Source organism: Engystomops pustulosus, unplaced genomic scaffold, assembly GCF_040894005.1.
Source record: "Engystomops pustulosus unplaced genomic scaffold, aEngPut4.maternal MAT_SCAFFOLD_142, whole genome shotgun sequence".
Taxonomy (NCBI): Eukaryota; Metazoa; Chordata; class Amphibia; order Anura; family Leptodactylidae; genus Engystomops; species Engystomops pustulosus.
This window is the reverse complement of record NW_027285022.1, coordinates 142,996-170,104: the sequence shown is the minus strand read 5'-3', so window position 1 is coordinate 170,104 and position 27,109 is coordinate 142,996. Positions and strand designations below refer to the sequence as shown.

Sequence of the window (27,109 nt, the reverse complement as noted above, 5' to 3'; positions counted from 1 at the left end):
TACATCATTTACTGGTAGTTGCAGGGAGGCAGCACTATCTGTACCTACATCATTTACTGGTAGAGGCAGGGAGGCAGCACTATCTGTACCTACATCATTTACTGGTAGAGGCAGGGAGGCAGCACTCTCTGTACCTAGATCATTTACTGGTAGAGACAGGGAGGCAGCACTATCTGTACCTACATCATTTAGTGGTAGAGGGAGGGAGGCAGCACTATCTGTACCTACAACATTTACTGGTAGAGGCAGGGAGGCAGCACTATCTGTACCTACATCATTTACTGGTAGTTGCAGGGAGGCAGCACTATCTGTACCTACATCATTTACTGGTAGAGGCAGGGAGGCAGCACTATCTGTACCCTGACTCTCTGTAATGTAGTACAGATAGTACTGCCTCCCTGACTCTCTGTAATGTAGTAGACAGGGAGGCAGCACTATCTGTACCTACATCATTTACTGGTAGTTGCAGGGAGGCAGCACTATCTGTACCTACATCATTTACTGGTAGAGGCAGGGAGGCAGCACTATCTGTACCTACATCATTTACTGGTAGAGGGAGGGAGGCAGCACTATCTGTACCTACATCATTTACTGGTAGAGACAGGGAGGCAGCACTATCTGTAGCTACATCATTTTCTGGTAGAGACAGGGAGGCAGCACTATCTGTACCTACATCATTTACTGGTAGAGGGAGGGAGGCAGCACTATCTGTACCTACATCATTTACTGGTAGAGGCAGGGAGGCAGCGCTATCTGTACCTACATCATTTACTGGTAGAGACAGGGAGGCAGCACTATCTGTACCTACATCATTTACTGGTAGAGGCAGGGAGGCAGCACTATCTGTACCTACATCATTTACTGGTAGAGGCAGGGAGGCAGCACTATCTGTACCTACATCATTTACTGGTAGAGGCAGGGAGGCAGCACTATCTGTACCTACATCATTTACTGGTAGAGACAGGGAGGCAGCACTATCTGTAGCTACATCATTTACTGGTAGAGACAGGGAGGCAGCACTATCTGTACCTACATCATTTACTGGTAGAGGCAGGGAGGCAGCACTATCTGTACCCTGACTCTCTGTAATGTAGTACAGATAGTACTGCCTCCCTGACTCTCTGTAATGTAGTAGACAGGGAGGCAGCACTATCTGTACCTACATCATTTACTGGTAGTTGCAGGGAGGCAGCACTATCTGTACCTACATCATTTACTGGTAGAGGCAGGGAGGCAGCACTATCTGTACCTACATCATTTACTGGTAGAGACAGGGAGGCAGCACTATCTGTACCTACATCATTTACTGGTAGAGACAGGGAGGCAGCACTATCTGTAGCTACATCATTTTCTGGTAGAGACAGGGAGGCAGCACTATCTGTACCTACATCATTTACTGGTAGAGGCAGGGAGGCAGCACTATCTGTACCTACATCATTTACTGGTAGTTGCAGGGAGGCAGCACTATCTGTACCTACATCATTTACTGGTAGAGGCAGGGAGGCAGCACTATCTGTACCTACATCATTTACTGGTAGAGGCAGGGAGGCAGCACTATCTGTACCCTGACTCTCTGTAATGTAGTACAGATAGTACTGCCTCTCTGACTCTCTGTAATGTAGTAGACAGGGAGGCAGCACTATCTGTACCTACATCATTTACTGGTAGTTGCCGGGAGGCAGCACTATCTGTACCTACATCATTTACTGGTAGAGGCAGGGAGGCAGCACTATCTGTACCTACATCATTTACTGGTAGAGACAGGGAGGCAGCACTATCTGTACCTACATCATTTACTGGTAGAGACAGGGAGGCAGCACTATCTGTAGCTACATCATTTTCTGGTAGAGACAGGGAGGCAGCACTATCTGTACCTACATCATTTACTGGTAGAGGCAGGGAGGCAGCACTATCTGTACCTACATCATTTACTGGTAGTTGCAGGGAGGCAGCACTATCTGTACCTACATCATTTACTGGTAGAGGCAGGGAGGCAGCACTAACTGTACCTAGATAATTTACTGGTAGAGGCAGGGAGGCAGCACTATCTGTACCTACATCATTTACTGGTAGAGGCAGGGAGGCAGCACTATCTGTACCTACATCATTTACTGGTAGAGGCAGGGAGGCAGCACTAACTGTACCTAGATAATTTACTGGTAGAGGCAGGGAGGCAGCACTATCTGTACCTACATCATTTACTGGTAGAGGCAGGGAGGCAGCACTATCTGTACCCTGACTCTCTGTAATGTAGTACAGATAGTACTGCCTCCCTGACTCTCTGTAATGTAGTAGACAGGGAGGCAGCACTATCTGTACCTACATCATTTACTGGTAGTTGCAGGGAGGCAGCACTATCTGTACCTACATCATTTACTGGTAGAGACAGGGAGGCAGCACTATCTGTACCTACATCATTTACTGGTAGAGACAGGGAGGCAGCACTATCTGTAGCTACATCATTTTCTGGTAGAGACAGGGAGGCAGCACTATCTGTACCTACATCATTTACTGGTAGAGGCAGGGAGGCAGCACTATCTGTACCTACATCATTTACTGGTAGAGGCAGGGAGGCAGCACTATCTGTACCTACATCATTTACTGGTAGAGACAGGGAGGCAGCACTATCTGTACCTACATCATTTACTGGTAGAGACAGGGAGGCAGCACTATCTGTAGCTACATCATTTTCTGGTAGAGACAGGGAGGCAGCACTATCTGTACCTACATCATTTACTGGTAGAGGCAGGGAGGCAGCACTATCTGTACCTACATCATTTACTGGTAGTTGCAGGGAGGCAGCACTATCTGTACCTACATCATTTACTGGTAGAGGCAGGGAGGCAGCACTAACTGTACCTAGATAATTTACTGGTAGAGGCAGGGAGGCAGCACTATCTGTACCTACATCATTTACTGGTAGAGGCAGGGAGGCAGCACTATCTGTACCTACATCATTTACTGGTAGAGGCAGGGAGGCAGCACTAACTGTACCTAGATAATTTACTGGTAGAGGCAGGGAGGCAGCACTATCTGTACCTACATCATTTACTGGTAGAGGCAGGGAGGCAGCACTATCTGTACCCTGACTCTCTGTAATGTAGTACAGATAGTACTGCCTCCCTGACTCTCTGTAATGTAGTAGACAGGGAGGCAGCACTATCTGTACCTACATCATTTACTGGTAGTTGCAGGGAGGCAGCACTATCTGTACCTACATCATTTACTGGTAGAGGCAGGGAGGCAGCACTATCTGTACCTACATCATTTACTGGTAGAGACAGGGAGGCAGCACTATCTGTACCTACATCATTTACTGGTAGAGACAGGGAGGCAGCACTATCTGTAGCTACATCATTTTCTGGTAGAGACAGGGAGGCAGCACTATCTGTACCTACATCATTTACTGGTAGAGGCAGGGAGGCAGCACTATCTGTACCTACATCATTTACTGGTAGTTGCAGGGAGGCAGCACTATCTGTACCTACATCATTTACTGGTAGAGGCAGGGAGGCAGCACTATCTGTACCTACATCATTTACTGGTAGAGGCAGGGAGGCAGCACTATCTGTACCTACATCATTTACTGGTAGAGACAGGGAGGCAGCACTATCTGTAGCTACATCATTTACTGGTAGAGGCAGGGAGGCAGCACTATCTGTACCCTGACTCTCTGTAATGTAGTACAGATAGTACTGCCTCTCTGACTCTCTGTAATGTAGTAGACAGGGAGGCAGCACTATCTGTACCTACATCATTTACTGGTAGTTGCCGGGAGGCAGCACTATCTGTACCTACATCATTTACTGGTAGAGGCAGGGAGGCAGCACTATCTGTACCTACATCATTTACTGGTAGAGACAGGGAGGCAGCACTATCTGTACCTACATCATTTACTGGTAGAGACAGGGAGGCAGCACTATCTGTAGCTACATCATTTTCTGGTAGAGACAGGGAGGCAGCACTATCTGTACCTACATCATTTACTGGTAGAGGCAGGGAGGCAGCACTATCTGTACCTACATCATTTACTGGTAGTTGCAGGGAGGCAGCACTATCTGTACCTACATCATTTACTGGTAGAGGCAGGGAGGCAGCACTATCTGTACCTACATCATTTACTGGTAGAGGCATGGAGGCAGCACTAACTGTACCTAGATAATTTACTGGTAGAGGCAGGGAGGCAGCACTATCTGTACCTAGATCATTTACTGGTAGAGACAGGGAGGCAGCACTATCTGTACCTACATCATTTACTGGTAGAGACAGGGAGGCAGCACTATCTGTACCCTGACTCTTTGTAATGTAGTACAGATAGTACTGCCTCCCTGACTCTCTGTAATGTAGTAGACAGGGAGGCAGCACTATCTGTACCTACATCATTTACTGGTAGAGGGAGGGAGGCAGCACTATCTGTACCTACATCATTTACTGGTAGAGGCAGGGAGGCAGCACTATCTGTACCTACATCATTTACTGGTAGTTGCAGGGAGGCAGCACTATCTGTACCTACATCATTTACTGGTAGAGGTAGGGAGGCAGCACTATCTGTACCTAGATCATTTACTGGTAGAGACAGGGAGGCAGCACTATCTGTACCTAGATAATTTACTGGTAGAGGCAGGGAGGCAGCACTATCTGTACCTACATCATTTACTGGTAGAGGCAGGGAGGCAGCACTATCTGTACCTACATCATTTAGTGGTGGACAGCTAGCGCTACAGGGGGTTGTATATAAATTAAGAGGCCCCCTGAGGCATAAACCGGTGGTAGATGGCCTTTAAGATACTGGGTTTGTCTAAAAATAAAACGGGGTATTATATTACTTTTTGCTATGAAAAATGGGTTTGGACTTATTTTCAGGGGATATTTCTTTTCCATGAACAAAAATCAATATTTATTGAAAGGTAATGATACTTCATCTGCTGGAACATCACAATAAGTCCAAACCCGGAATCCATTGGACGGAATTGCTCATGTCTAGTGACTTCCTTGTATGAGCCCCTCCTGTCCATCTACAGCTGTCAGCTCCCTCCTCCCCTCAAGCTCCCTCCTTCCTGCAGCTCCCTCCTCCTCGCAGCTCCCTCCTCCTCGCAGCTCCCCCCTCCTTGCAGCTCCCTCCGCCTCGCAGCTCCCTCCTCCTAGCAGCTCCCTCCTCCCTGCAGCTCCCTCCTCCCTGCAGTTCCTTCTTCCCTGCAGTTCCTTCTTCCCTGCAGTTCCTTCTTCCCTGCAGTTCCTTCTTCCCTGCAGCTCCCTCCTCCTCTTAAGCTCCCTCCCCCTGCAGCTCCCTCCTCCCAGCAGATACCTCCTCCCTGCAGCTTCCTCCTCCCTGCAGCTCCCTCCTCCTTCTCCATGCTGCCTGCAGCTGTCAGCTCCCTCCTCCCTGTAACTCCCTCCTCCCTGCAGCTCCCTCCTCTGTCTCCATTCTGCCTGCAGCTGTCAGCTACCTCCTTCCTGCAGCTCCCTCCTCCTTCTCCATTCTGCCTGCAGCTGTCAGCTCCCTCCTCCCGGTAGCTCCCTCCTCCCTGCAGCTCCCTCCTCCTTCTCCATTCTGCCTGCAGCTGTCAGCTCCCTCCTCCCGGTAGCTCCCTCCTCCCTGCAGCTCCCTCCTCCTTCTCCATTCTGTCTGCAGCTGACCAGCTGGAGGGACAGACTTCAAGCAGCGATATCTTCTGAACTGTGGAATCTAGAAACACAGGAGAACCTTACCTTTAATACCACACAAGGATTGTGTCTCTAGGTGCCACAACCACATAGATATCCACAGGTAAAGTTCTAGTTGTGTGTGGTAGCTGTAGATGACAATTTCCAGTGGACATCTCTGCTTCTCCAGCACCTGGAGACACAATCCTTGTGTGACATTTAAGAAGAGATTCTCCTCCCTGACTCTCTGTAATGTAGTAGAGGTAGTACTGCCTCCCTGACTCTGTGTAATGTAGTAAAGATAGTACTGCCTCACTGACTCTCTGTAATGTAGTAAAGATAGTACTGCCTCCCTGACTCTGTGTAATGTAGTAGAGGTAGCACTGCCTCCCTGACTCTCTGTAATGTAGTAGAGGTAGTACTGCCTCCCTGACTCTCTGTAACGTAGTAGAGGTAGTACTGCCTCCCTGACTCTGTGTAATGTAGTACAGATAGTACTGCCTCCCTGACTCTGTGTAATGTAGTAGAGGTAGTACTGCCTCCCTGACTCTCAGTAATGTAGTAGAGGTAGCACTGCCTCCCTGACTCTCTGTAATGTAGTAGAGGTAGTACTGCCTCCCTGACTCTCTGTAATGTAGTAGAGGTAGTACTGCCTCCCTGACTCTGTGTAATGTAGTAGAGGTAGCACTGCCTCCCTGACTCTCTGTAATGTAGTACAGATAGTACTGCCTCCCTGACTCTGTGTAATGTAGTAGAGGTAGCACTGCCTCCCTGACTCTCTGTAATGTAGTACAGATAGTACTGCCTCCCTGACTCTGTGTAATGTAGTAGAGGTAGTACTGCCTCCCTGACTCTCTGTAATGTAGTAGAGGTAGTACTGCCTCCCTGACTCTCTGTAATGTAGTAGAGGTAGTACTGCCTCCCTGACTCTCTGTAATGTAGTAGAGGTAGTACTGCCTCCCTGACTCTGTGTAATGTAGTAGAGGTAGCACTGCCTCCCTGACTCTCTGTAATGTAGTACAGATAGTACTGCCTCCCTGACTCTGTGTAATGTAGTAGAGGTAGCACTGCCTCCCTGACTCTCTGTAATGTAGTACAGATAGTACTGCCTCCCTGACTCTGTGTAATGTAGTAGAGGTAGTACTGCCTCCCTGACTCTCAGTAATGTAGTAGAGGTAGCACTGCCTCCCTGACTCTCTGTAATGTAGTAGAGGTAGTACTGCCTCCCTGACTCTCTGTAATGTAGTACAGATAGTACTGCCTCCCTGACTCTGTGTAATGTAGTAGAGGTAGTACTGCCTCCCTGACTCCCTGTAATGTAGTACAGATAGTTCTGCCTCCCTGACTCTCTGTAATGTAGTAGAGGTAGCACTGCCTCCCTGACTCTCTGTAATGTAGTAGAGGTAGTACTGCCTCCCTGGCTCTCTGTAATGTAGTATGGATAGTACTGCCTCCCTGACTCTCTGTAATGTAGTAGAGATAGTACTGCCTCCCTGACTCTCTGTAATGTAGTAGAGGTAGTACTGCCTCCCTGACTCTCTGTAATGTAGTAGAGGTAGTACTGCCTCCCTTACTCTCTGTAATGTAGTAGAGGTAGTACTGCCTCCCTTACTCTCTGTAATGTAGTAAAGATAGTACTGCCTCCCTGACTCTCTGTAATGTAGTATGGATAGTACTGCCTCCCTGACTCTCTGTAATGTAGTAAAGATAGTACTGCCTCCCTGACTCTCTCTAATGTAGTAGAGGTAGTACTGCCTCCCTGACTCTCTGTAATGTAGTAAAGATAGTACTGCCTCCCTGACTCCCTGTAATGTAGTACAGATAGTACTGCCTCCCTGACTCTCTGTAATGTAGTAGAGGTAGCACTGCCTCCCTGACTCTCTGTAATGTAGTATGAGGTAGTACTGCCTCCCTGACTCTCTGTAATGTAGTAGAGATAGTACTGCCTACCTGACTCTCTGTAATGTAGTAAAGATAGTACTGCCTCCCTGACTCTCTCTAATGTAGTAGAGGTAGTACTGCCTCCCTGACTCTCTCTAATGTAGTAGAGGTAGTACTGCCTCCCTGACTCTCTGTAATGTAGTAAAGATAGTACTGCCTCCCTGACTCTCTCTAATGTAGTAAAGATAGTACTGCCTCCCTGACTCTCTGTAATGTAGTAGAGGTAGCACTGCCTCCCTGACTCTCTGTAATGTAGTAGAGGTAGCACTGCCTCCCTGACTCTCTGTAATGTAGTAGAGGTAGTACTGCCTCCCTGACTCTCTGTAATGTAGTAGAGGTAGTACTGCCTCCCTTACTCTCTGTAATGTAGTAGAGGTAGTACTGCCTCCCTGACTCTCTAATGTAGTAGAGGTAGTACTGCCTCCCTGACTCTCTGTAATGTAGTAAAGATAGTACTGCCTCCCTGACTCTCTCTAATGTAGTAGAAGTAGTACTGCCTCCCTGACTCTCTGTAATGTAGTAAAGATAGTACTGCCTCCCTGACTCTCTCTAATGTAGTAAAGATAGTACTGCTTCCCAGGCTCTTCCTGTATTTGATGTAGTACAGATAGTGCTCCCTCCCTGTCTCCTCTGTAATTGACGTAGATAAGATAGTATGACACCCCTATCCCTTCTTTACCATGTAGTACAGATAGTGCTGTCTTCCTGCCACTTCTGTATTTTATGTAGTAAAGATAATTGTAACAACAAGCAGCGTGTTGTGATCCCACTGAGCTGTGTAACACTAGGGGGTTCTCCCTGGACCTCTCTGGTTTCCGCCCTTTTACCCCTATAAAGGGATCTGGCCTCTACCTCTTGTGGTGGTCCCAGTACAGATAGCAGCGGGCACAGGGACACCGGTACATGGTACCAGAGCGGCAGAGGTTACCCTAACTCCCTAACTCCAGACTATGGACGTCACCCCGTACCCCACCTGTCCAGACTATGGCCACCGCCTCATACCCCACCTGTCCAGACTATGGCTGTCGCCCTAGTACTCCACCCGTCCAGACTATGGCCACCGCCTCATACCCCACCTGTCCAGACTATGGCCGTCACCCCATACCACACCCGTTCAGACTATGGCCACCGCCTCATACCCCACCTGTCCAGACTATGGCTGTCGCCCTAGTACTCCACCCGTCCAGACTATGGCCACCGCCTCATACCACACCCGTCCAGACTATGGCCACCGCCTCATACCCCACCTGTCCAGACTATTGCCACCGCCCCATACCCGACATACCCCACCTGTCCAGACTATTGCCATCGCCCCATACCCGACATACCCCACCTGTCCAGATAATGGCCACCGCCCCATACCCAATATACCCCACCTGTCCAGACTATGGCCACGCCCCATATCTCAACTGTCTAGACTATGGGCATCACTCCATACCCCCCTGTTCAGACTATGGCCATCACCCCATACCCCACCTGTCCAGACTATGGCCACTGCCTCATACCCCACCCGTCCAGACTATGGCCACCGCCTCATACCTCACCTGTTCAGATTATGACCACAGCCCCATACCCCACCCGTCAAGACTATGGGCATCACCCCATACCCCACCCGTCCAGACTATGGATATCACCCCATACCCCACCTGTCCAGACTATGGGCATCACTCCATACCCCCCTGTTCAGACTATGGCCATCACCCCATACCCCAACTGTCCAGACTATGGCCACCGCCCCATACCGCAGCTATGCAGACTATGGCCACCGCCCCATACCCCACCTGTCCAGACTATGGCCTCTGCCTCATACCCCACCCGTCCAGACTATGGCCACTGCCTCATACCCCACCCGTCCAGACTATGGCCACCGCCTCATACCTCACCTGTTCAGATTATGACCACAGCCCCATACCCCACCCGTCAAGACTATGGGCATCACCCCATACCCCACCCGTCCAGACTATGGGCATCACCCCATACCCCACCTGTCCAGACTATGGACATCACCCCATACCCCACCCGTCCAGACTATGGCCACTGCCTCATACCTCACCCGTCCAGACTATGGCCACCGCCTCATACCTCACCTGTTCAGATTATGACCACAGCCCCATACCCCACCCGTCAAGACTATGGGCATCACCCCATACCCCACCTGTCCAGACTATGGCCATCGCCACAGTCACTCCCCTGTCCAGATTATGACCGTCACCCAATACCTCACCCATCTAGACTGTGGCCACCGCCCCATACCCCACCTGTCCAGACTATTGCCATCGCTTCATACCCCACCCATCCAGACTATGGGCAACACCCCATACTCCACCTGTCCAGACTATTGCCATCACTTCATACCCCACCCGTCCAGACTATGGGCATCACCCCATACTCCACCTGTCCAGACTATTGCCATCGCTTCATACCCCACCCGTCCAGACTATGGGCATCACCCCATACTCCTCCTGTCCAGACTATTGCCATCGCTTCATACCCCACCTGTCCAGACTATGGGCATCACCCCATACTCCACCTGTCCAGACTATGGCCTCCGTCCCATACCCCACCCGTCCAAACTATTGGCATCACTCCATACTCCTCCTGTCCAGACTGGCTCCTGGCTACTCCTTGGCATACTCCTGGCTGTCGCTCCAGTCCCCCACCCGTTAAGACTATGGCCATTGTCCCATACCCCACGTGTCCAGACTATGGCCACCACCTCATACCCCACCTGTCCAGACTATGGCCATCGCCACAGTCCCCCACCGACCAGACTATGGCTGTCTCTCCAGTCACCCCCCTGTCCAGACTATGGTTGTCACCCCATACCCCACCTGTCCAGACTATGGCCACCGCCCCATACCCCACCTCTCCAGACTACGGTTGTCACCCCATACCCCACCTGTCCAGGCTATGGCCGTCACCCCATACCCCACCTGTCCAGACTATGGCTGTCACCCCATACCCCACCTGTCCAGGCTATGGCCGTCTCCCCAGTCACCCCCCTGTCCAGACTATGGCTGTCACCCCATACCCCACCTGTCCAGACTATGGCCACCACCCCATACCCCACCTATCCAGACTATGGCTGTCACCCCATACCCCACCTGTCCAGACTATGGCTGTCACCCCATACCCCACCTATCCAGACTATGGCTGTCATCCCATACCCCACCTGTCCAGACTATGGCTGTCACCCCATACCCTACCTGTCCAGACTATGGCTGTCACCCCATACCCCACCTGTCCAGACTATGGCTGTCACCCCATACCCCACCTGTCCAGACTATGGCTGTCACCCCATACCCCACCTGTCCAGACTATGGCTGTCACCCCATACCCCACCTATCCAGACTATGGCTGTCACCCCATACCCCACCTGTCTAGACTATGGCTGTCACCCCATACCCCACCTATCCAGACTATGGCTGTCACCCCATACCCCACCTATCCAGACTATGGCTGTCACCCCATACCCCACCTATCCAGACTATGGCTGTCACCCTATACCCCACCTGTCCAGACTATGGCTGTCACCCCATACCCCACCTGTCCAGACTATGGCTGTCACCCCATACCCCACCTGTCCAGACTATGGCTGTCACCCCATACCCCACCTATCCAGACTATGGCTGTCATCCCATACCCCACCTGTCCAGACTATGGCTGTCACCCCATACCCCACCTGTCCAGACTATTGCCAATGCCTGGGTGGTCCAGCCAGACTGGACCATGATGTGTGGACCCCAAGTCTGGGTTCTAGTCCAGAAGTAATGTCCGGGTCGCATGGTCGCACACGGATCTCCTTGTAAATCATATGGGTACAGATAGTACTGTCTCCCTGTCTCTCCTGGTAAATCATATGGGTACAGATAGTACTGTCTCCCTGTCTCTCCTTGTAAATCATAGGGGTACAGATAGTACTGTCTCCCTGTCTCTCCTGGTAAATCATATGGGTACAGATAGTACTGTCTCCCTGTCTCTCCTGGTAAATCATATGGGTACAGATAGTACTGTCTCCCTGTCTCTCCTGGTAAATCATATGGGTACAGATAGTACTGTCTCCCTGTCTCTCCTGGTAAATCATATGGGTACAGATAGTACTGTCTCCCTGTCTCTCCTGGTAAATCATATGGGTACAGATAGTACTGTCTCCCTGTCTCTCCTGGTAAATCATATGGGTACAGATAGTACTGTCTCCTGCTGCCGGTCATGAGCTGTCATCAGATCCTCAACATTTCATTATTTGCCTAAAACATCTGATAAATCCGGTAATGGCTTCTGCCTGCAGGAGGCGCGGAGGCGGATAATCACCACTGCCGGAGGGTCCGCAGGGGCTCATCCTCACTATAGTAATGTCAGTGTTTTCCCTGCAGGTCTGACAGAACTCACAGACAGCCCGGGGTCCCTGGAGCTGGACCGCTGCAAGTCCCCAACATCAGGTACCACACAACCGGGTCTGCTGCCTCCTGTGTGTGATGGCAGCTCGGGGAGTAGGGGAATTATGGGTGATGTATAGATTATGTGTAAATATTATGGGTGATGTATAGATGATGTGTAGATATTATGGATGATATAGATGATGTATAGATATTATGGATGATGTGTAGATATTATGGATGATGTATAGATGATGTGTAGATATTATGAATGATATATAGATGTGTAGATATTATGGATGATGTATAAATGATGTGTAGATATTATGGATGATATATAGATGATGTGTAGATATTATGGGTGATGTATAGATGATGTGTAGATATTATGGGTGATGTATAGATTATGTGTAGATATTATGGATGATATATAGATGATGTATAGATATTATGGATGATGTGTAGATATTATGGGTGATATATAGATGATGTGTAGATATTATGGGTGATGTATAGATGATGTGTAGATATTATGGGTGATGTATAGATTATGTGTAGATATTATGGATGATATATAGATGATGTATAGATATTATGGATGATGTGTAGATATTATGGATGATGTATATATGATGTGTAGATATTATGGGTGATGTATAGATGATGTGTAGATATTATGGATGATGTATAGATGATGTGTAGATATTATGGATGATGTGTAGATATTATGGATGATGTATAGATGATGTGTAGATATTATGGATGATGTATAGGTGATGTGTAGATATTATGGATGATATATAGGTGATGTGTAGATATTATGGATGATGTATAGATGATGTGTAGATATTATGGATGATGTATAGATGATGTGTAGATATTATGGATGATGTATAGATGATGTGTAGATATTATGGATGATATATAGGTGATGTGTAGATATTATGGATGATATATAGATGATGTGTAGATATTATGGATGATGTATAGATGATGTGTAGATATTATGGATGATGTATAGATGATGTGTAGATATTATGGATGATATAGATGATGTATAGATATTATGGATGATGTGTAGATATTATGGATGATGTATAGATGATGTGTAGATATTATGAATGATATATAGATGTGTAGATATTATGGATGATGTATAGATGATGTGTAGATATTATGGATGATGTATAGATGATGTGTAGATATTATGGATGATGTATAGATGATGTGTAGATATTATGGATGATGTATAGGTGATGTGTAGATATTATGGATGATGTATAGATGATGTGTAGATATTATGGATGATGTATAGGTGATGTGTAGATATTATGGATGATGTATAGGTGATGTGTAGATATTATGGATAATATATAGGTGATGTGTAGATATTATGGATGATGTATAGATGATGTGTAGATATTATGAATGATATATAGATGTGTAGATATTATGGATGATGTATAAATGATGTGTAGATATTATGGATGATGTATAGATGATGTGTAGATATTATGGATGATGTATAGATGATGTGTAGATATTATGGATGATGTATAGATGATGTGTAGATATTATGGATGATATATAGATGATGTGTAGATATTATGGATGATGTATAGGTGATGTGTAGATATTATGGATGATGTATAGGTGATGTGTAGATATTATGGATGATGTATAGATGATATGTAGATATTATGGATGATGTATAGATGATGTGTAGATATTATGGGTGATGTATAGATGATGTGTAGATATTATGGATGATGTATAGATGATGTGTAGATATTATGGATGATGTATAGATGATGTGTAGATATTATGGATGATGTGTAGATATTATGGATGATGTATAGATGATGTGTAGATATTATGGATGATGTATATATGATGTGTAGATATTATGGATGATATATAGATGATGTGTAGATATTATGGGTGAGGTGTAGATATTATGGATGATGTATATATGATGTGTAGATATTATGGATGATGTATAGATGATGTGTAGATATTATGGATGATGTATAGGTGATGTGTAGATATTATGGATGATGTATAGATGATGTATAGATATTATGGGTGATATATAGATGATGTGTAGATATTATGAATGATATATAGATTATGTGTAGATATTATGGATGATGTATAAATGATGATGTGTAGATATTAGGGATGATGTATAGATGATGTGTAGATATTATGGATGATGTATAGATGATGTGTAGATATTATGGATGATGTATAGATGATGTGTAGATATTATGGATGATGTATAGATGATGTGTAGATATTATGGATGATATATAGATGATGTGTAGATATTATGGATGATATATAGATGATGTGTAGATATTATGGGTGATGTATGGGTGATGTGTAGATATTATGGGTGATGTATAGATGATGTGTAGATATTAGGGATGATGTATAGATTATGTATAGATATTATGGGTGATGTATAGATGATGTGTAGATATTAGGGATGATATATAGATGATGTGTAGATATTATGGATGATGTATAGATGATGTGTAGATATTATGGGTGATATATAGATGATGTGTAGATATTATGAATGATATATAGATTATGTGTAGATATTATGGATGATGTATAGATGATGTGTAGATATTATGGGTGATGTATAGATTATGTGTAGATATTATGGATGATGTATAGATGATATGTGTAGATATTATGAATGATATATAGATGTGTAGATATTATGGATGATGTATAAATGATGTGTAGATATTATGGATGATATATAGATGATGTGTAGATATTATGGATGATGTATAGATGATGTATAGATATTATGGATGATTTATAGATGATGTGTATATACTATGGATGATGTATAGATGATGTGTAGATATTAGGGATGATAAATAGATGATGTGTAGATATTATGGATGATATATAGATGATGTGTAGATATTATGGATGATGTATAGATGATGTGTAGATATTATGGATGATTTATAGATGATGTGTATATACTATGGATGATGTATAGATGATGTGTAGATATTAGGGATGATAAATAGATGATGTGTAGATATTAGGGATGATAAATAGATGATGTGTAGATATTAGGGATGATAAATAGATGATGTGTAGATATTAGGGATGATATATAGATGATGTATAGATATTATGGATGATGTATAGATGATGTGTAGATATTATGGATGATGTATAGATGATGTGTTGATATTATGGATGATGTGTAGATATTATGGATGATGTATAGATGATGTGTTTATATTATAGATGATGTATAGATGATGTGTAGATATTAGGGATGATGTATAGATGATGTGTAGATATTAGGGATGACGTATAGATGATGTGTAGATATTATGGATGATGTATAGATGATGTGTAGATATTAGGGATGATGTGTAGATATTAGGGATGATGTATAGATGATGTGTAGATATTATGGATGATATATAGGTGATGTGTAGATATTATGGATGATGTATAGGTGATGTGTAGATATTATGGATGATGTATAGATGATGTGTAGATATTATGGATGATATATAGATGATGTGTAGGTATTATGGATGATGTATAGATGATGTGTAGATATTATGGGTGATGTATAGATGATGTGTATATATTATGAATGATGTGTAGATATTATGGGTGATGTATAGATGATGTGTAGATATTATGGGTGATGTATAGATGATGTGTAGATATTATGGATGATGTATAGATGATGTGTAGATATTATGGATGATGTATAGATGATGTGTAGGTATTATGGATGATGTATAGATGATGTGTAGATATTATGGATGATGTATAGATGATGTGTAGGTATTATGGGTGATGTATAGATGATGTGTAGATATTATGGATGATGTATAGATGATGTGTAGATATTATGGATGATGTATAGATGATGTGTAGATATTATGGATGATGTATAGATGATGTGTAGATATTATGGTAATTTATCATTCTGTAGGGAGGAGCTGGACCTATCATGTGGGGGATGGAGGGGACATAATATAGTAACATAAATATTAAGTGATGCCATAGTATCCAGAACCCCCAGTAAACATAACAGGGAAGTGTCCAAGGCGATAACATGTGAATGTCTACAGGAGAGGTCACTGGGTCAGTGGTAGGAATGGCCGGGGTCAGGGGCCAATAAGTAATGTACACAGTAACTGCACCAGCAGCAGAAAAGTGAGTGCAGCTCTGGGGTATAATACAGGATGTAACTCAGGATCAGTACAGGATAAGTAATGTCATGTATGTACACAGTGACTGCACCAGCAGCAGAATAGTGAGTGCAGCTCTGGAGTATAATACAGGATGTAACTCAGGATCAGTACAGGATAAGTAATGTCATGTATGTACACAGTGACTGCACCAGCAGCAGAATAGTGAGTGCAGCTCTGGGGTATAATACAGGATGTAACTCAGGATCAGTACAGGATAAGTAATGTCATGTATGTACACAGTGACTGCACCAGCAGCAGAATAGTGAGTGCAGCTCTGGGGTATAATACAGGATGTAACTCAGGATCAGTACAGGATAAGTAATGTCATGTATGTACACAGTGACTGCACCAGCAGCAGAATAGTGAGTGCAGCTCTGGGGTATAATACAGGATGTAACTCAGGATCAGTACAGGATAAGTAATGTCATGTATGTACACAGTGACTGCACCAGCAGCAGAATAGTGAGTGTAGCTCTGGAGTATAATACAGGATGTAACTCAGGATCAGTACAGGATAAGTAATGTCATGTATGTACACAGTGACTGCACCAGCAGCAGAAAAGTGAGTGCAGCTCTGGGGTATAATACAGGATGTAGCTCAGGATCAGTACAGAATAAGTGATGTCATGTATGTACACAGTGACTGCACCAGCAGCAGAATAGCGAGTGCAGCTCTGGAGTATAATACAGGATGTAACTCAGGATCAGTACAGGATAAGTAATGTCATGTATGTACACAGTGACTGCACCAGCAGCAGAATAGTGAGTGCAGCTCTGGAGTATAATACAGGATGTAACTCAGGATCAGTACTGGATAAGTAATGTCATGTATGTACACAGTGACTGCACCAGCAGTAGAATAGTGAGTGCAGCTCTGGGGTATAATACAGGATGTAACTCAGGATCAGTACAGGATAAGTAATTTCATGTATGTACAGTGACTGCACCAGCAGCAGAATAGTGAGTGCAGCTCTGGGGTATAATACAGGATGTAACTCAGGATCAGTACAGGATAAGTAATGTCATGTATGTACACAGTGACTGCACCAGCAGCAGAATAGTGAGTGCAGCTCTGGGGTATAATACAGGATGTAACTCAGGATCAGTACAGGATAAGTAATGTCATGTATGTACACAGTGACTGCACCAGCAGCAGAATAGTGAGTGCAGCTCTGGAGTATAATACAGGATGTAACTCAGGATCAGTACAGGATAAGTAATGTCATGTATGTACAGTGACTGCACCAGCAGCAGAATAGTGAGTGCAGCTCTGGAGTATAATACAGGATGTAACTCAGGATCAGTACAGGATAAGTAATGCCATGTATGTACACAGTGACTACACCAGCAGCAGAATAGTGAGTGCAGCTCTGGGGTATAATACAGGATGTAACTCAGGATCAGTACAGGATAAGTAATGTCATGTATGTACACAGTGACTGCACCAGCAGCAGAATAGTGAGTGCAGCTCTGCAGTATAATACAGGATGTAACTCAGGATCAGTACAGGATAAGTAATGTCATGTATGTACACAGTGACTGCACCAGCAGCAGAATAGTGAGTGTAGCTCTGGAGTATAATACAGGATGTAACTCAGGATCAGTACAGGATAAGTAATGTCATGTATGTACACAGTGACTGCACCAGCAGCAGAATAGTGACTGCAGCTCTGGAGTATAATACAGGATGTAACTCAGGATCAGTACAGGATAAGTAATGTCATGTATGTACACAGTGACTGCACCAGCAGTAGAATAGTGAGTGCAGCTCTGGGGTATAATACAGGATGTAACTCAGGATCAGTACAGGATAAGTAATGTCATGTATGTACAGTGACTGCACCAGCAGCAGAATAGTGAGTGCAGCTCTGGAGTATAATACAGGATGTAACTCAGGATCAGTACAGGATAAGTAATGTCATGTATGTACACAGTGACTGCACCAGCAGCAGAATAGTGAGTGCAGCTCTGGAGTATAATACAGGATGTAACTCAGGATCAGTACAGGATAAGTAATGTCATGTATGTACACAGTGACTGCACCAGCAGCAGAATAGTGAGTGCAGCTCTGGGGTATAATACAGGATGTAAGTCAGGATCAGTACAGGATAAGTAATGTCATGTATGTACAGTGACTGCACCAGCAGCAGAATAGTGAGTGCAGCTCTGGGGTGTATACAGGCTCCTTTATGTGCAGTGTATGATGGAGATGAGAGGGGACATGGTGTATATGGGGTCCGGTCTCCTCGGTGCAGGTTTGTCAGTGCTCGCATTGTTGTCGCTCTCCGGTTGTGACAAGACTCTGGGAACATGAAGAGACTTTTCTGGTCTCTGACATAAGGACAGTGAGGGACATGAATGTGCGGTGGGGCCTCAGTACTTGGGGGGATCTGGCGGCTCCGGGATCAGGACGCACAGGGAGGACAAGGGACAGATTAATAGGAGACTGAGCAGAGGGTGAGATCCAGTGACCGGACGGACACTTACCTGTCACAAGCACCTACTGTATAGTGACGGTCACCGGGTCACGGCATAGAGAGGTCAGACAGGGGCGTCCTGTACATGGGGGGGGGTCACAACACAGAGAGGTCAGACAGGGGCGTCCTGAACATAGGGGGGGTCACGGCATAGAGAGGTCAGACAGGGGCGTCCTGTACGTGGGGGGGGGGGTCATGACATAGAGAGGTCAGACAGGGGCGTCCTGTACAGGGGGGGGGGGGGTCACGACATAGAGAGGTCAGACATGCGTGTCCTGAACATGGGAGGGTCACGGCATAGAGAGGTCAGACAGGGGCGTCCTGAACATGGGGGGGTCACAGCATAGAGAGGTCAGACAGGGGCGTCCTGTACATGGGGGGGTCACAGCATAGAGAGGTCAGACAGGGGCGTCCTGTACATGGGGGGGTCATGACATAGAGAGGTCAGACAGGGGCGTCCTGAACATGGGGGTCACGGCATAGAGAGGTCAGACAGGGGCGTCCTGAACATGGGGGTCACGGCATAGAGAGGTCAGACAGGGGCGGCCTGTACATGGGGGGGGTCAAGACACAGAGAGGTCAGACAGGGGCGTCCTGTACATGGGGGGGTCACAGCATAGAGAGGTCAGACAGGGGCGTCCTGTACATGGGGGGTCACAGCATAGAGAGGTCAGACTGGGGCATCCTGAACATGGGGGGGTCACGACACAGAGAGGTCAGACAGGGGCGTCGTGTACATGGGGGGGTCATGGCATAGAGAGGTCAGACAGGGGCTTCCTGTACATGGGGGGGTCACGGCATAGAGAGGTCAGACAAGGGCGTCCTGTACATGGGGGGGTCATGGCACAGAGAGGTCAGACAGGGGCGTCCTGTACATGGGGGGGGTCACGACACAGAGAGGTCAGACAGGGGCGTCCTGTACATGGGGGGGTCACGACACAGAGAGGTCAGACAGGGGCGTTCTGTACATGGGGGAGGGGGGGTCACGACACAGAGAGGTCAGACAGGGGCGTTCTGTACATGGGGGAGGGGGGGTCACGGCATAGAGAGGTCAGGCAGGGCTGTTCTGTACATGGGGGAGGGGGGGTCACGGCACAGAGAGGTCAGACAGGGGCGTTCTGTACATGGGGGAGGGGGGGTCACGACACAGAGAGGTCAGACAGGGGCGTCCTGTACATGGGGGGGTCACAGCATAGAGAGGTCAGACTGGGGCGTCCTGAACATGGGGGGGTCACGACACAGAGAGGTCAGACAGGGGCGTTCTGTACATGGGGGAGGGGGGGTCACGACACAGAGAGGTCAGACAGGGGCGTTCTGTACATGGGGGAGGGGGGGTCACGGCATAGAGAGGTCAGACAGGGGTGTTCTGTACATGGGGGAGGGGGGGTCACGGCACAGAGAGGTCAGACAGGGGCGTTCTGTACATGGGGGAGGGGGGGTCACGACACAGAGAGGTCAGACAGGGGCGTTCTGTACATGGGGGAGGGGGGGTCACGACACAGAGAGGTCAGACAGGGGCGTTCTGTACATGGGGGAGGGGGGGTCACGACACAGAGAGGTCAGACAGGGGCGCCCTGTACATGGGGGGGTCACAGCATAGAGAGGTCAGACAGGGGCGTCCTGTACATGGGGGGGTCACGGCATAGAGAGGTCAGACAGGGGTGTTCTGTACATGGGGGAGGGGGGGGTCACGGCACAGAGAGGTCAGACAGGGGCGTCCTGTACATGGGGGGGTCACGACACAGAGAGGTCAGACAGGGGCGTTCTGTACATGGGGGAGGGGGGGTCACGGCATAGAGAGGTCAGACAGGGGTGTTCTGTACATGGGGGAGGGGGGGGTCACGGCACAGAGAGGTCAGACAGGGGCGTCCTGTACATGGGGGGGTCACGACACAGAGAGGTCAGACAGGGGCGTTCTGTACATGGGGGGGTCACAGCATAGAGAGGTCAGACAGGGGCGTCCTGTACATGGGGGGGTCACGGCATAGAGAGGTCAGACAGGGGTGTTCTGTACATGGGGGAGGGGGGGTCACGGCATAGAGAGGTCAGACAGGGGCGTCCTGTACATGGGGGGGTCACAGCATAGAGAGGTCAGACAGGGGCGTCCTGTACATGGGGGGGGGGGGGGGGTCACGGCACAGTACATTTTCTCGAATTGATTTAACTTGTAGAAGGCTGCGGCCCTATCGTGTTCCCAGAATCGCTCGCAGTTGATTGAACGCAGACGCGTCCGGTGTCTGACCATTCAGTATAAAAAGGCAATTATTGCGGAGGGCGATGGCTGCGGCAGATACGGGGGGCGGCAGACGGGTAAATGTAATGAGCGCAGGAGGTCCACACGCTAAATGACGGATGATGGGAAACAGCGAAGGAGATAATCTGCGAGGGGAGTGGCGCATGCAGAAGAGCAGACATCGGGAGATAAGGATTTATCACATCTGCAGGAGGGAAAGCCGCTGATTATTCATCCGTCTGATCCAGGAATCCACTCAAATCCCCAGAAATACTCAACATGAACCTTCACCAGACAACGTGTAGCTATCCTATGGGCTCCGCAACCGGGGGGTAAATGCAAGGCCCGGAACCCCATCACGTGTATAAATGCAGGGCCTGGGACCCCATCACGTGTATAAATGCAGGGCCCGGGACCCCATCACGTGTATAAATGCAGGGCCCGGGACCCCATCACGTGTATAAATGCAGGGCCCGGGACCCCATCACGTGTATAAATGCAGGGCCCGGGACCCCATCACGTGTATAAATGCAGGGCCCGGGACCCCATCACGTGTATAAATGCAGGGCCCGGGACCCCATCACGTGTATAGATGCAAGGCCCGGAACCCCATCACGTGTATAAATGCAGGGCCCGGAACCCCATCACGTGTATAAATGCAGGGCCTGGGACCCCATCACGTGTATAAATGCAGGGCCCGGGACCCCATCACGTGTATAAATGCAGGGCCTGGGACCCCATCAGGTGTATAAATGGAGGGCCTGGGACCCCATCAGGTGTATAAATGCAGGGCCCGGGACCCCATCACGTGTATAAATGCAGGGCCTGGGACCCCATCACGTGTATAAATGCAGGGCCTGGGACCCCATCAGGTGTATAAATGCAGGGCCCGGGACCCCATCACGTGTATAAATGGAGGGCCTGGGACCCCATCACGTGTATAAATGCAGGGCCCGGAACCCCATCACGTGTATAAATGCAGGGCCTGGGACCCCATCACGTGTATAGATGCAAGGCCCGGAACCCCATCACGTGTATAAATGCAGGGCCCGGAACCCCATCACGTGTATAAATGCAGGGCCTGGGACCCCATCACGTGTATAAATGCAGGGCCCGGGACCCCATCACGTGTATAAATGCAGGGCCTGGGACCCCATCAGGTGTATAAATGGAGGGCCTGGGACCCCATCAGGTGTATAAATGCAGGGCCCGGGACCCCATCACGTGTATAAATGCAGGGCCCGGGACCCCATCACGTGTATAAATGGAGGGCCTGGGACCCCATCACGTGTATAAATGCAGGGCCCGGAACCCCATCACGTGTATAAATGGAGGGCCTGGGACCCCATCACGTGTATAAATGGAGGGCCCGGAACCCCATCACGTGTATAAATGCAGGGCCTGGGACCCCATCACGTGTATAAATGGAGGGCCTGGGACCCCATCACGTGTATAAATGCAGGGCCCGGAACCCCATCACGTGTATAAATGCAGGGCCTGGGACCCCATCACGTGTATAAATGGAGGGCCTGGGACCCCATCACGTGTATAAATGCAGGGCCCGGAACCCCATCACGTGTATAAATGCAGGGCCTGGGACCCCATCACATGTATAAATGCAAGGCCCCGAACCCCATCACGTGTATAAATGGAGGGCCTGGGACCCCATCACGTGTATAAATGCAGGGCCTGGAACCCCATCACGTGTATAAATGCAGGAAGGCCCGGGACCCCATCACATGTGCAACATCCCCCACCGGGGCCTAGCCTTTTCTTGGGGCCTGGAGTCAGCCGGGGCCCGCAGTACCTGAGTGGCTGGCGGTTGCGGCCTAGGCACGCTGTGGTCACGGTGCTTGGTATGGGGAACCGGAGGGCTGTCCTACAGCCTGGCAGCTCTCCAGCAGGGTGGTGTTGGAAAGAAATGATGAGGGAGAGGCTGCTATAGCGGATCTCCCTGGGGCAACCCTTTGGTGTCTGGAGTATGAGTCTCTGTGTGGTGGACAGGGTGCCCGTGATGGTGACAGCCGTAGTAGCAGGGACCAGACGGAGGCAGACGTTAAACAAAAATAACTTACAGTTCTTTATTGGAACCGACAGGAACAGTAGCAACGTGCCTTAACAAAATGGTGGAATGCTGGAGATGCAGTTGGAGGGAGTCACAGGATGTAGATCAGCCTGGATGCAAAGGGCAGGCTGGGAGATAGCTGTGTCCTAGAAGGATGCTTCAGCTTGTCCTCGGTTGCTTCAGGTATCACCCTTGAAGGTAGGATGATATCCCTTTTCTCACTGACTAACTCACTCCACTCAGGCATTGAGCTGACCTCTCCTGCTCTGGTCTGTCTTCCTGTCTAACTAGACTAGACTGCTCTATAGAAGTTTCCTGACTAGTGGTTTTATTACTCCCACTGGTCAGGTGGTGGTTACTCCTCCAATTGCATCCCAGCTTACAGATACAAGATATGAACACATGTGATTGGCTGACACATATTACATCACATTTAACACTTAACTCCTGCCTTACAAGGCAGACTCTACCGCTGCAGTGTTCCCCTGTGTTATGTAGTGACCTGCTGTGGGGTTGATCAGACCCTTCACAGGCTGCAAGCTACATGGTGGGACGTATTCGCAACAACCCCTCTGCCTTGCATCGGCAGGGGTGTTGCATACCCCCGGGGCAGTTGAAAGAGACGCCCTCGGCTCGACTACGGACTGGTTGGGGCGCAGAGGAACAACCGCTGGCCAGCAGCGGGGGATCTCCGGGGGGTCCGTGTAAGCAATGGCCGGTAGAGGTAAATTACAAAAAGGGAACTTCTGTGAAGTGCAGGCTAAGTGATCTGTAGGAACAAGCTGCCCATGGTCCTGGAGACAGGCACCTGGGATGGTGTCGGACTATGACAAGGACATGTATGACAGTTGGTTGCTGACGCCATTAAACCAAACTGTACAGTAGGAAAGGTGTGGTGTCATGTCCTGTAATATACAAATATAAAGTGTATATATGCATTACATTGGCATATGTGACACAATGAGACATTATACAATGTACAAGTACCTGCCGACTGACATTCTTACCCCTGTGTGAGCAGTATCCAGGTGCTACATCTTTAACACCCCCGGTCCCCTAAGGACCGGCAGTTTTCGGACTACCCCCACTTATGAAGCTTCGGTTTGAGGCATAAGATTGCGGTCAGGGTTTACATAGAGACGGTCCGACACAGCCACACTACAATCTGGAAAGCCTGTAAAAGGTTAGTGCAAACTACTGGCATAACATTGACAGTGTGCAAGCATTTTGGTAAACTCTCATTGGCTTAGGAGCCGAATAGGTACACATCTTAAAACATAACGTTGCAAACGTTACAGAGGTAGGCTACTTAGAGTAGCTTTATAGCAAATGTCTCTTTACCTAGAAAGGAAAGGCATTAAGTGCAATACAAGAAGTCAATAGCAACTTTTCCCTTGAGGTGGCAAAAGTCTCTCAGAAGGTCTTCAATAGCAAAGTCCATCTTCTGGGTACAGCCCTTGATGTGGGCAAAAGTGCAATAAATGAAGAAAGGGTCTCCTCTATGTAGAGGGACAGAGTCCTTTGTAGGAATCTCTGCTGTGGCAGAGGAAGGGGTGCTATCATAGCACATGACAGTGGGCAGTTCAAGGTATGTCTCTTGACTGAGATAAGTAAATAGGGGTAGAGTCTCAGGAAAGTTTCTGGCTCTGTGGGACAGGTGGGTGTTCAGCCCAACTGGGATAGCAACAATAAGCATATGTACAATATTCACAGTACCTGGTAAGGCTTTCAGCCCATCAGGGGTTACTCAGTATCTTCTTCAGTGGTGAGTACTTCGGTGTCAGAAAAGCGTACCTGCCTCCTCCTTCTGTGTGACACCAGTTGGTACTCCTGCAGGTACGCAGGAGCTTTACCTTTTGTCTCCCTTTGAGACCTCCGAAGTTCCGGTTGGGAGAAGATAACAACCTCCTCATCGTCCTCCTCTGAGTCAGGCGCTGGAGTCGGAGTCTCAGCTGCTTCTGATGCCTCAGGGGTTACAGACTCTGAAGCCGGATCATCCTCCACAGGCAGCAGTATTGGAGACTGCGGTGGGGATGATGGTCTCTCTGGGGTACCTCTTACTGGAGTGGAAACAACAACACAGAGTTGAGACACAGTCACAAGTTCTAAGAAACTGGGGGTAGGTGAACACAAGGAGGTCTGTAAGTTGGGGTCGAGGTGAGAGGTGTGGACATAGGGGCAAAAGTACGAAGACATCTCTTCAGCTGGTTCCTATGTACCCGGAGTAGTAGATGGTCTCCTCTTGAAATCTCGTAGATTTTAGGGGAGAGACTGTCGCTAACTAGGTATTGCTCACGCTCCCAACGCCCATCTAGCTTACTGGTGGGATGGTTCAGCACTGGCATTACGATCGAAGTCCCTTTTTTGTTTCTCTCGGGCCTCTTCCAACCGCAGATCCACAACTTCTCTGGCATCCGCCAAGCGCCAGATGGGTGTTCGTGAACCCAGTCAGTCTGGGGGAGAAAATACTGGGAATCAGGGGACTCCATGTCCCAGGTCATATCAGCAGGGAGATGGCCGTGTCTCCCGAACATCAGATAATACGGGGTGTATCCTGTGGAGCAATGGGTGGTGTTGTTGTACAGGTATACTAATTCGGGCAACAGTTTTGGCCAGTCAGCCCTTTTTGCAGGGGTCAGAGTCCTCAGCATGTTGATCAGAGTCTGATTCATCTTCTCCCCCTTGCCTTGGGGATGATAGGCTATGGTCCTCAGCTTTTTACAGCCATATAGAGTGCACAGTTCTTGGAAGACTTGGGACTCAAATGCTGTTCCTTGGTCCGTAAGGATCTGGTCCGGACAGCCATAGGGGAGGATGAAGCTCTTCCACAGGGCCGCTGCGGTGGTCCTTGCAGATAGGTCTCTGACAGGTACTGCAACCACAAATTTGGTATATTGGTCAATGATCGTGAGAGCAAAAGTGTGACCGGATCTGCTGGGCTCCAACTTCACATGATCCAATGCCAGGATCTCTAAGGGACGTTGGCTCACAATGGGATGTAGAGGGGCCCTTTGATTGTGTCGCTCTCCTCGAGCGATGGCGCAGGCTGGGCATTCCCGACACCAGGCTTCGATGTCGGGCTTCATGTTGACCCAGTAGAAACGCCTTCGGAGGGTGGCTTCAGTCTTCTGAGCGCCAAAGTGTCCGGACCGGTCATGGTACATATCCAGTACTATCTTGGCGTCCCTCCTGGGAATCACAATCTGATACTGCCGGTCATAAGTGATAGGGTCCAGAGTTCTTCTCTTTAGCAGACCCTGATGCATGTTCAGAGTCTTTCTCTGGCGCCACAATTGAGACAGTTCTCCATCAGCTCTTCTGCGGCGGATTCTTTTAGGCACTCGCCCACTAGAGAGATAGTCCAACACTTCTCCAATGGCACGGCTATCAGCCTGAAGACTCATCCAGAGGTCCTTTTCCGCAGGGGGCTCTGACCCTTCTTGAGGAGTAGTTGGCGCTGCCTCTGACGGTAAGGAGTAAACTCTTTGGGCATCTTGGCGCACAAACCGAGCATAGAATGCTGGCATCTCCACATCTTCCCACACTGAGCATCCGTGGAGGGTCCCTCTCACTGGTAAGGGAGACGGGACAGAGCGTCGGCATTGTCATTGGTCTTGCCAGCCCGGTACTTGATGGTAAAGTTGAAATTGCCAAGTCTGGAGGCCCACCGTTGTTCCAGTGCTCCAAGACAAGCAGTGTTCAGATGCGCCAAGGGATTATTGTCTGTGAAGACAGTGAAGAAGGATGCAGCCAGGTAGTCCTTGAACTTTTCGGTCACAGCCCAGACTAACGCCAGAAACTCCAACTTGAAGGAACTGTAGTTCTGGTCGTTTTGCTCCGGTTCTCAGAGGGAACGGCTGGCGTAGGCTATGACCCTTTCAGTTCCATTCTGGAGCTGGGATAGTACAGCCCCTAGGCCTTGCTTGCTGGCATCGGTGTATAGGGTGAAAGGCAGATTGTAGTCTGGATATCCCAACACCGGTGGCTCAACCGTTGCTTTAGCATCTGGAAGGCAGCCTCTCGTTCGGCTGTCCATTCAATGGATGCTCGGGAACGTTGGCCCTCTTTTGGCAGGCCCCTTAGGAGTTCTTGCAGGGGAGCCGCCAGCTGGGCAAACT

General features: G+C 48.2%; 1 protein-coding gene across 1 annotated transcript in view; it reads left to right on the top strand.

Annotated features, from left to right (window-relative positions):
* LOC140108517 (syntaxin-binding protein 5-like) overlaps positions 1 to 27,109 on the top strand; it is a 172,691-nt gene that overhangs the window by 121,267 nt on the left and 24,315 nt on the right. Inside the window, exon 19 of the mRNA XM_072131784.1 lies at positions 11,958 to 12,023. Coding sequence (XP_071987885.1) covers positions 11,958 to 12,023 — 66 coding nt within the window. The remainder of the gene's footprint in view (positions 1 to 11,957; positions 12,024 to 27,109) is intronic.